This window comes from Danio rerio, chromosome 15, assembly GCF_049306965.1.
Source record: "Danio rerio strain Tuebingen ecotype United States chromosome 15, GRCz12tu, whole genome shotgun sequence".
Classification (NCBI taxonomy): Eukaryota; Metazoa; Chordata; class Actinopteri; order Cypriniformes; family Danionidae; genus Danio; species Danio rerio.
Window position 1 is genome coordinate 3,936,925 of NC_133190.1, and position 10,576 is coordinate 3,947,500.

The 10,576-nt window shown below is 35.8% G+C and overlaps 1 protein-coding gene across 1 annotated transcript in view; it reads left to right on the top strand.

Annotated features, from left to right (window-relative positions):
• The first annotated feature begins 2,959 nt into the window (after window positions 1-2,959).
• The window catches only part of LOC110437942 (E3 ubiquitin-protein ligase RNF14-like), an 8,192-nt gene continuing 575 nt past the window's right edge, over window positions 2,960-10,576 (top strand). Inside the window, exons 1-5 of the mRNA XM_073924361.1 lie at window positions 2,960-3,041; window positions 5,458-5,618; window positions 5,800-5,930; window positions 6,103-6,591; window positions 8,184-8,406. Coding sequence (XP_073780462.1) covers window positions 5,468-5,618; window positions 5,800-5,930; window positions 6,103-6,591; window positions 8,184-8,406 — 994 coding nt within the window. The 5' untranslated portion in view covers window positions 2,960-3,041; window positions 5,458-5,467. The remainder of the gene's footprint in view (window positions 3,042-5,457; window positions 5,619-5,799; window positions 5,931-6,102; window positions 6,592-8,183; window positions 8,407-10,576) is intronic.

The window sequence follows — 10,576 nt, forward strand, 5'->3', positions numbered from 1 at the left end:
AAAATTAAAACAAGACTAATTTTTTTTAATACAAATTTATTACATCATATAAACTTAGGAAAAAACAGCAAGTTTTAAAGTTCAAAAACTGTAGCCTACTATCATTTATTAGACAAAAAACAAACTGGCCAGAACATGCACCTGTCCTCAGTCTTTTTTCACCCTTTCCACAAAATAATATTAATTAAAACATAATATTAATAATACAATAATAATGAATTCTTCAGAATTTTTCTAGCCTCTTTGGTAAAAAAAATTTGGCTACATTTGAAAATCCCTGGATATCAACAATAGCCAAAATACATATTCAAATTAATTTAATATGGTCCACTTTTTTTTATTTATTTTTTTATTGATCAAACAGGGGGTGTACAGAGTTATACATAAACCGGATACAATGGAATTAACAACAAAAATTAATTGTGTACATTAAGTATTTTTTCCAGTAGTTGAGATGTCTTAATAGCTTTGGTATTACTTTGTATAGCAGTGAGGGAATCATAAAAAAGTTTTAGATCAATGAAAAATAGTTTACAATTTAGTACAGTCAGCATACATTGTGTTTTGTGGAATATGGTCCACTTCTGCTGCTTCACCTTTTTATTGCTCTTTTATTTCAGAAATAAGGTCCAAGATTTAGAAGAAAGTTACCTGTAAAATGTCTTCTCTGTTTAAAAACTATACAATAGTGAAAGAAGACTTCTCTTACATCAGATTATAGCCGAAGCAACAGCCGACAGACTCCGGTTGGTCTTAAAGCCTTTTTTGATGGATTATTTTCATTATTTATGATGGCATAGCAGTCAAAATAGGACAATTGAGCTTATGTATGAGACAAATTATGGACCTTTGTTAGTGAGGAGTGGGTCTTCCAAACCCCCCTGGCTACAGGGCTGAAAAGAACATGTTTTATGCTTATAGTAAACATGTTTTTAATAGAGTTTTGGCTGTAAAAGTGCACCTACAGGTGTTTCAGGTGCAGGGCGGATTTTCTCCAGGTCATAATTTATTTTGTTTATATTAACTTTGTCCAAAAAATGATTAAACCTGTCCAGTTTCATCTAGAATGCATCCCAGATCACCTTCTGAAGTGGTTTGAGCGATCGGGTTTATATTCGATCAGAATAAAACGAATGAAGTGAACAAGCAGCCTCAAAAGCACAGATGTGACGGGAATTACTGTCCAGAGTTATTTAAAATTACACTTAATTACAATATATATTGAATATAAATATATTGTATTAATTATATAATAAATATATTATATAAAATTAAATTACATAAATTAATTAAATGGACAAAATCTGGATCTTTTAGCCGTGGGGGATGGTTCGTTCGAACCACCCGAACCCCCCCTGGCTACGGGCATGATACTTTTGGTTTAAAAATTACTTTGATTGAGCACAAAAAAAAATTGTTTATTGAATCTCCCCAAAATTACTTCACCTTATTAAAACCGCAAAAATATATAACCATGTATCTGGCCCTCACCCAGAGCTTACTATTAAGGGGCTTTCTATCAAGGATAAAAATGTAATAACAATTTTATCAGGAATATCCCAACTGCAGATAAAAGTGCTCCTCCAATTGGTTAAATGGAAACAAGCATTCCCTTTATTTTCTCCCAAAAAATCTGGTCAGATATTACAAAATACATAATTCCTAATAAAGTAAAAGAAACTAATTTTAAAATATTCCATAGATATTATCCCTGCAATGATTTTATAAGTAAGTTTAAGGAAGGTTTTTCACCCTTGTGCTGTTTTTTGTACAATGGAACCGGAAACAATTCTTCATTTATTTTTCAGTTGCAGTTACACAAAACGGTTTTGGTCCCAAGTTTCCTCACTACTTTTTAAAGTGTTTTATAAATTTATCAGTATAACTGAGCTAATGGTTTTATTTATGGATTGCAACTCTGGATTACTGGAAATGGACAAAATAACTAAAATTCTTATTTTATTCGGAAAGTATCACATCCACAAAACAAAATGTATGCTGACTACCAAATTGTAAACTATTTTTCATTGATCTAAAACTTTTTTATGATTCCCTCACTGCTATACAAAGTAATACCAAAGCTATTAAGACATCTCAACTACTGGAAAAAATACTTAATGTACACGATTAATTTTTGTTGTTAATTCCATCGTATACTGTTTTATGTATAACTCTGTACACCCCATGTTTGATCAATAAAAAAGAGTGTTCACTGCCTCACTGATCAAACATACGATTCAAGATATTTTGTAACAAAATAAATAAAAAATAAGTGACTCAACTAAAAAAAGAAACACAAACCAGACCTGTTTAATAAATGAGTTCCAACAGTATATTTTATCTACATGTGGCATGTTTCATCACATTTATTCGGGTTAATAGTTTTTATATATTGTTTTTGTGGGGTTTTTTTCATGTTAATGTAACATTTGTGCAGTTTTAAAGAGCAAAAATATATTTTAAATTAAAGTGGATTAACATGTGTTTTTTTTTTTTATTTGTTTATTTTAAGTTTCACTGTTTTTTCGCACACAATCATCTGCCCACTAGTGGCGTAAATTACACAGTGTGCCTTTAAAGGGGTGGTCCACTATCACATTTTTAACTTTAGTTCATTGATGTGTAATATAGCTGTGTGACCCAGCCGACGCTCGAACCAGCAACCTTCTTGCTGTGAGATGAAAACGCTACCCACTGTACCACCGTGCTGCCCTAACTGAGAATAAGTAGTATGAATATCACCACCGTAGCTCATTCCTGAACGGAGGAATAATTGTCACAACTGCCCCATATTCCCTAAGGTTGCAACTGTCCCCATTCCCTAAACAAACACACATAGCCTGCATTTCAAACTGGAAATTCTAATTTAAAGTCTAAGTCAACCAAATAAACATGTCTACTACAACTAACGTTTCTATGCATGTCTTTTTATTTATTTATTTATTTTGCCTTTACGTCATCGCTTTACAGCCAGTAGTGACGGTATTACTCCACCTGCTGTAGCAAGTGAAGCTGTACCTGCTAAAGCAAGGAGAAACCAGGTAGCATAGAGCTTTATTTACTCTTCTTGACCTATTCAGAATAAATAATAAGTGTGTAAAAGGAGTGAACCAATGTTTGACAGAACTTTAATTTGTCTTGTAGCCTAGTTTATTTTGACAACTACTGTAAGTAGTCTGGATAACCTATTTCCTGGGTTGTTTTAGATTTCAACTAAATATTACAGTTAGTTCAAATAATATTAAACAACTGTATATTATTGTGTATAATATAAGAGCATGTTAATACGAGTCATTGTCCGGATTTTTAATGTGGCACCGAATTGTTGATTCATGAAAGAATCGGCTCTACGAACCGACTCCTTTAAGTGAAGTGGTGAGAGTCAAGAGAAGATGATTCGCTTGCGTTTGATGCTTGTACACTACTTTATATCAGTAGCAAACATTTGATATTTAACCAGGCTGAATTATAAAAGGCAGAAGTAAACTAAGAGCCGTTCGGGAGTCGAAAGAGTTGGTTGAGGTAAATGATTCCCATCAGTAGTTCGGATGCGGAAGCTGACTGTGTAAGGGACCGTCTAAAAGTTATGTCCATTTTTGTAAAACGTCGGCGCGGCACTAATTACAAACTTATACACAATAGTTAAAACATCACTTTCACATTCTTATTGTTTCTCAGTGTGATATTTACATAATAATAGTTTACAGAGGAGTTCGTCAATTCCTCCTAAAGGTCTCATAAAATTAAAATAAAGATTTTTTGTTATTGTCAGTATTGTTAGTTTTAAATATGTCTATAAGCTAGTGTGCTCCAAAACAGTGACAAAATTACTTCTCATTTGTTCTTCATTCGCACTTGAGCTCAACCACTCTCACTTGGTAGAGCGGGGGAAAAGCAAAATGCTATTGGCTGTTTTTAAAAGGGGGAGGAGCTACACTATGTCCTATGTTTAACACACCTGAATAAGCTAATCAAGATCTTACTTGAATCTCCCAAACAGATGTGTTAAAGAGTCCTTTTATGCATTATAAAAGGTCATACTTTGGTTTTAGGGGTCTGTAACAACAGGCTGATATGCATGCAAAATCAAAAAAACACTTTTAGTGTCTTATATAGATTTATTTTTACCTAAACAAAGGACTCCCATATCCCATATTTTTTATCTTAATGACTCCTGAATGATTTGTTTAGAGATTCATTTTATTCAAAACCACTCCTTTGTGTGACGATAATCTGCAGTGATTGATCTGATGACCCAGTCTGTTGTGATTGGTCAATTGTGTTTGCAGTTGTAAATAAAACACTGTTAATGACACTGGGGTCCGTTCTTTGTATGTAGATTACTCAGTTAGCTGGATTTGGAGGTTGACGATTTGACATGATCCAGGATCGTTTAGTTCTTCAAAACTCATCTGAGAGTTGTTGTTATAGCAATAGTTCTGGTAGCTCAAACCTGGTCGGGAGCAGGCTCATTTCATATAAACAGGATTAGATCGGGTCATTTCAAGTAAAAATAATAATGGAAGTATGTACCAAATGCTGATATTTTCTTACAGTAGTTATATACACTTGGTAAAACGGTAAATATATATTTTAACTATATATATATATATATATATATATATATATATATATATATATATATATATATAAACTTAAAAAAATAATATATATATATATATATATATATATATATATATATATATATATATATATATATATATATTAATTAAACCTACGCAATCTGCAAAGACTTTAAAGTACAAAGACTGCCATCTGGTGGGTCAAAGAAAAAATGATATAAATGATATATAGTTTATTGATATAAACTTTTTAGATGCAAACGCGTACATGCACAACATTTGACTTTTTTTTTTTTAAAGGATAATAATTTATGCAGTCATGCACCTGTTTTGACTGATAATATGCCGACGATAAGATGCTTTCCAAAAGTTGCAGACACCTTTACCTATATCAAAATGCTTTTTTGATGCAAAATTAATTTATCCAGTTATTCCTTACGCCCATTAAAAAAACTTGAGTAGGCCTAGACGGCTATAATAAAGAAAATCTTCTCTAAATTTAGAACTAAATACATTCATATGCCTGCAGCCCACAGGAATTGTGGAAAGTTATTGCATATTATATTTAACAAACCGTTTACAGGTAATTTGATGTAATTTTGCTTACATGGATATTTGAATATTAATCAGATGATGTCATTAAGCTGCTGTGCTGTCAGCCAATCGTTGCATTTCTGATCATGATTTCGAGGATCGATAGATCTGTCCTTCACAACACACGCAGCGATCCTAGATCAGTTCATCAGGACATTTTAATCTGATTCCCGAATTTGGTTTGAAGAACCAAATTAACCAGAGATCAGTTATCAAGATTAAAAGATCCAGAATCTTCCAAATCATCTTAGAATATGAAACCATTTTTTTTTTATCTCAGGAGTGGTCCAATGTCAACTAACCTAGACGCCCAATCAGATGAACTGCTTGCTCTTGCAAGCATATTCGATGAAGAAGAGTTTCACAGGACAGAATCGAGTCACAAGGGTGAGATCCATCTGTGCCTTGAGCTTCCTCCTGACTTCAGACTACTTGTGGGAGGTGAGATGAGAAAAAACATACAGTATTTATGACATTACATGGTGTATGTATTTATATATATATATATATATATATATATATATATATATATATATATATATATATATATATATATATATATATATATATATATATATATATATATATGAATTGCTTTTGTTTTTATGCATATGTTTCCTAGGGAAGACATGCGTAGAGGTTGATGTTTCCTTTTTGCCGTCCACGATTTTGAGTTTTGAACTACCCACAGACTATCCTTCATCATCAGCTCCAGTCTTTACTCTGAGCTCCATATGGCTTTCAAGAGTCCAGGTTTGTCATTTTTAGCAGTTTACAGTACATGACTCACTGTTTATATATTTTATTTTATTTACATATTTAGTTTAATGTATTTGTGGTATTTTTTGGCCTTTTAATATTAAAAATAATTACATAGTTGTTGTATTTATTAAGGTATTAAATTGAGATATTAATTATTCAAAAGATCACAGCTCTTTGCAAGAGACTGGATGAACTTTGGGAAGAGAACAGGGGCAGTGTGGTTCTTTTTACCTGGATCCAGTTTCTAAAAGAAGAAACCCTGCAGTTTTTGAACATCCAGTCTCCACTTGAGATCCAAACCAATGGTGTCCAGCCTCAGTGTGAATCTGCTGAGTGTCAAGCAGCTAACGCTGCTGTAGAAGAGCTGGACCAGCGAGCAGTTCAAGTAGCTGATCCTCACAGTGATATATTAACCCAGCTGCTGGATTTTAATGAAGCTCAGAAGAAGAAGGTGTTTGAGGCCACAGTTTTTAGCTGTGGAATTTGCTTTACTGAGAACCTGGGCTCCAGCTTTGTGCTCTTCAATGAGTGTCAGCATGTGTACTGCAAGACCTGCGTTAAGGATTACTTCGAAATCCAGATTAAAGACGGCAAAGTCCAGTTTCTCTCCTGTCCTGAGGCAGAATGCACCTCCCTGGCTACTCCTGCACAGGTACTTTTTCTTGTGTGTTTGTGTCGTAGTATGAGCTGGAGACCCACTATCCTGCAGGGTTCAGCTATAACTGTAATTACACTCACCTGAAGCAGCTAAGCAGGTTTTTCTGGATAATTCAGGCTGTGGTAGACGTCCAACCCCGCCAACATCCAAATGCGACATCGGACATTCTAATGCACATGCTTACGTTGAGGGCCAGGTTTTGCTGTGGGTATTAAACCCCATGTTGTAGAGTCGAGGCTTTCAAGTGATTTAGTGAAGTGAGTGTTCCAGACTAGCATGCCAAGATATAATGGGTTCGAAAGCAGGGTGACGAAGCTATAGATGCTAGTTTTTGAATGCTCTGTTCTTGTTACGTGTTTTGTTTTAACATCGGTCTGACATTCGAATGAACACTTTGTGATTAAATATGTCTTGTTTTAGTCATAAATATGTAACGTTAATAAAATACATCAAGTCATAGTTTTAGAGTGCTTGTGCAAGTCGAACTCGGGCCAATTGAAACACAGTTACTCTGTGCTCTGTGTGTACGATCCTCTAGCCTACATGTGATAGAGTTTCCATTCCTGTCATTCAAATGCAGATTCGCCAGGTCTTGAAATGCATCTGAAATGACCGATGTTTTGAATCCCCAAGTCACTTGACCCGGGTGTTTCAGATCATGCTTCAGTTCAGCGTTTCGAAACACTTGCGATTCGGGATCTCGACACTGTATCCGTTTCAGGTAAGCCATCCCTAGATCAAACACACAAGCAGTGAATTACCAAGTGCTCTATCAAATCTTTCGTTGGTTTAGTTTTGTATGATATGGGTTGGAGCTGAACTCTGCAAGAAGGTAGAGCTACAGGAACAGGGTTGAGCACCCTGGAGCACCCTGGTGTAACCCACAATGTCATGTGTAATTTTATAAATGAAACAAATAATTCTCATTTTAGCAAGAATCGCTTATGGTTGCGTGTCCGCTAAATATTGGACTAGATCCAGTACATCATTGTGCTTTGTCAAACTCAGTTCTTGAACAGCCTCAGCCCTACGCATTGAAGTTCCCACCCTGCTCTAACACATCTGCAGGTTACAATACAAGCCTGAAGGACTCAATTTGTTTTGTCAGTTGTGTTTGATTAGGGTTAGAACTAAACTGTGCAGAACTGTGGCTTCACAGGAATTGAGTTTTCCACCCCTGAGCAATAGTATCTGGATGCAGCCTTTATGATGCAAGCTGAGATTGCATCACTCAGCGATGCAATGTCAGACACAATGTACTCAATGGAGTGAGTGACGTCACTGTGACGGGTAGGGTTAGGGATTAGGGAAGCATTGGATGCAGCCCAGATTGCACTGCAACAGGTCTGCATCCAGATCCTTCTCCCCCTGAGACATCACACTTGGATGTGGACGGGGCTGGATGTGCATGACAGGCTGCAGTGAGACACTTCTTGTAAAATCTGATAACAGACACATATAGGTGTGGTGAGGAAGGTTGGAAATCAACTTTGCAGGACAGTGGGTCCAAGGGGAGCAGGGTTAAAGACCACTGCTTTATCTGTCTGAACTGAAGTTTAAGTAACATCTCTGCATTCCTACAACAGGTGAAACTTCTCGTGAGCCAAGAAGTTTTTGCCCGCTATGATCGGCTCCTCCTGCAGTGGAGTCTGAACCTAATGACTGATGTGGTTTATTGCCCTCGCAAAAGCTGCGGCATGGCTGTGATGCTCGAGCCTGACCGGACCATGGGCATCTGCCCTTCATGCAAATTCGTTTTCTGCACCCTCTGCAATCGAGTATACCACGCCCTCGCTCTCTGCAATGAAAGTAAGATCCCTGTAGAGTGTCCATTTTCACTTTTTTACTTTATTTGCATGCTTTTAATGTTGTGGAATCTGTTCCCCACATTGTCGAAAATGGCATTGAATATCGATATTTTTTCAAGGTATCTCATCGAAGTTGGAAATTCCAGTATTGTGACAACTTAATTTTGTTGTCGTCTATTAACGATAATTTGGTGTGGAACTGACAAATTTGCAGGACATGCTTTCAGAATACACACAGTTTCAAGGCAGCGGTTGACATTATATTGACCTTATTCTCCGCAGACGAGCGGGCGCTGCCATTTGAATCTTTTTGGCACGAGACTTCCGGTCTCATTCACTTCCATTCATTTTTAGACATTAAAAACTGCTCGTTTCGCTGTTTGATGTTGCAAACTGATATTTCCTTGTTATATTATTCTACTTGGTCTGTATAGTCATGCAAACATTTGTTTGTAGAGCAAGTAGTTTGACCGTTTTTTGCCGTTTATTATTCCTTGTCATTTCTCCCATAGGCGACTGAAACGGAAGTTCTTAGACAATCGCGAAAACAGGGGCACTTCCGCATTTTAGAATAAGGTCAATAGCATTTCATGAAATGTATTGTTTAGTTGACAGTATTTTTAAATGACCTACATTGAGCTTTAAACTAAAGCAGTATCCTCCTGCGATTTTCAGATCACCACCCTAGGTAGCAAAGAATTCTGGCCCAGATTTGGCAAAAAATCTGGCACAGCAGGCATTTATCTGGCACTGGCATACAGCATGTGGGCCAAACATGGCCCTGGTTTGGCAGAGGGGACACCGTCTTTAAGGCGGCACACAATACTTGGGCCTGCTGTGAAATGTAGTATTTGGCCCTGATGTTAATAATTGATATGTGGACCATGTAAGTTCAACTTATCTTGACCCACTTTTAAAATAAATTTGTATTATTTTTAAATAAAGAAAAATGTTTTAAATATTACAGTTAGTTTAAATACTATGAAACAACTATATAATAATATGTATAATATAACTACACATTAATACAAGCTATATACAAGTTATGGTCCTGATTGTTGATGTGACTCCGAATTGTTGATTCATGACATAAGCGGCTCTATGAACCGACTCCTTTAAGTGAAGTGGTGAGAGTCGCGAGAGGAGGATACTTGCTTGTGTTTGACGCTAAAAAACACGATTTACTTTTTATTAGAAGCAAAAATGTGGTATTAAAAACATTTAACACAATTCGTCTCATTAACACACATTACCAATCAAACCCAGGAGAGTATTTGCTGAATTATAAAACCCAGAAGTAGAAGAGCCGTTTCGGAGTCGAAAGAGTCGGTTGAGCTCAGCCAAATGATAACCATCATATAAGGGACCGTCTTAAAGTTATGTCCATTTTAAAAAAACGTCAAACTTGTGTTAACATACAAAGTCATTAAAACATGACATTCTCAATGTTTCTCAGTGTGATATTTATTTATCAACAGATGAGTTTGTTAATTCCTCTTAAAGGGATAGTTCATAAAAACATTAATAATCATTTAGTCTTTAAGTTGTTCCAGACCTATTAGAATATTTCTTTTATTGAACACAAAAGCAGATATTTTAAAGCTAGTAACCTGTTACCATTGACTTTTGTGCATAAACCACACAAGATATGTAGTACTCAGCTATTTGATGATGTCAGTTCAGTTTACAAATTTTCATATCAATTTATTCTTAAACATTCTGCTTCTGGATGGCCATTATACTGTATAGTTTAGCTCCTACCCTAATTTAACACAACTGAACGATTAATAATTGATATGTGGACCATGTAAGTTCAACTTATCTTGACCCACTTTTAAAATAAATCTGTATTATTTTTAAATAAAGAAAACAATTTCTACCAATCAGGTTGCTTAGAGAAAATGCATGCCCATAGCACACCTAATGTGCAATGATTCATGGGTTTATCAGTTTCATTGCAGTTGTGATCCACCAACATATCTGGCCCAGTTCAAGCTCAGTTATGTGTTATTAACTTGGCTGAGACTTGGCCCAGATATGGTCCGTGTTTGGCCCTCGTCTGGAAGCCATACTTGGTCCAGTCATGTACCGTAATTCACTGCGACATCTGGGCCAAGCAAAACCTGATTGTGTGGGCCAGAGCGGGGCCAGAGATATTGTGCTACATGGGA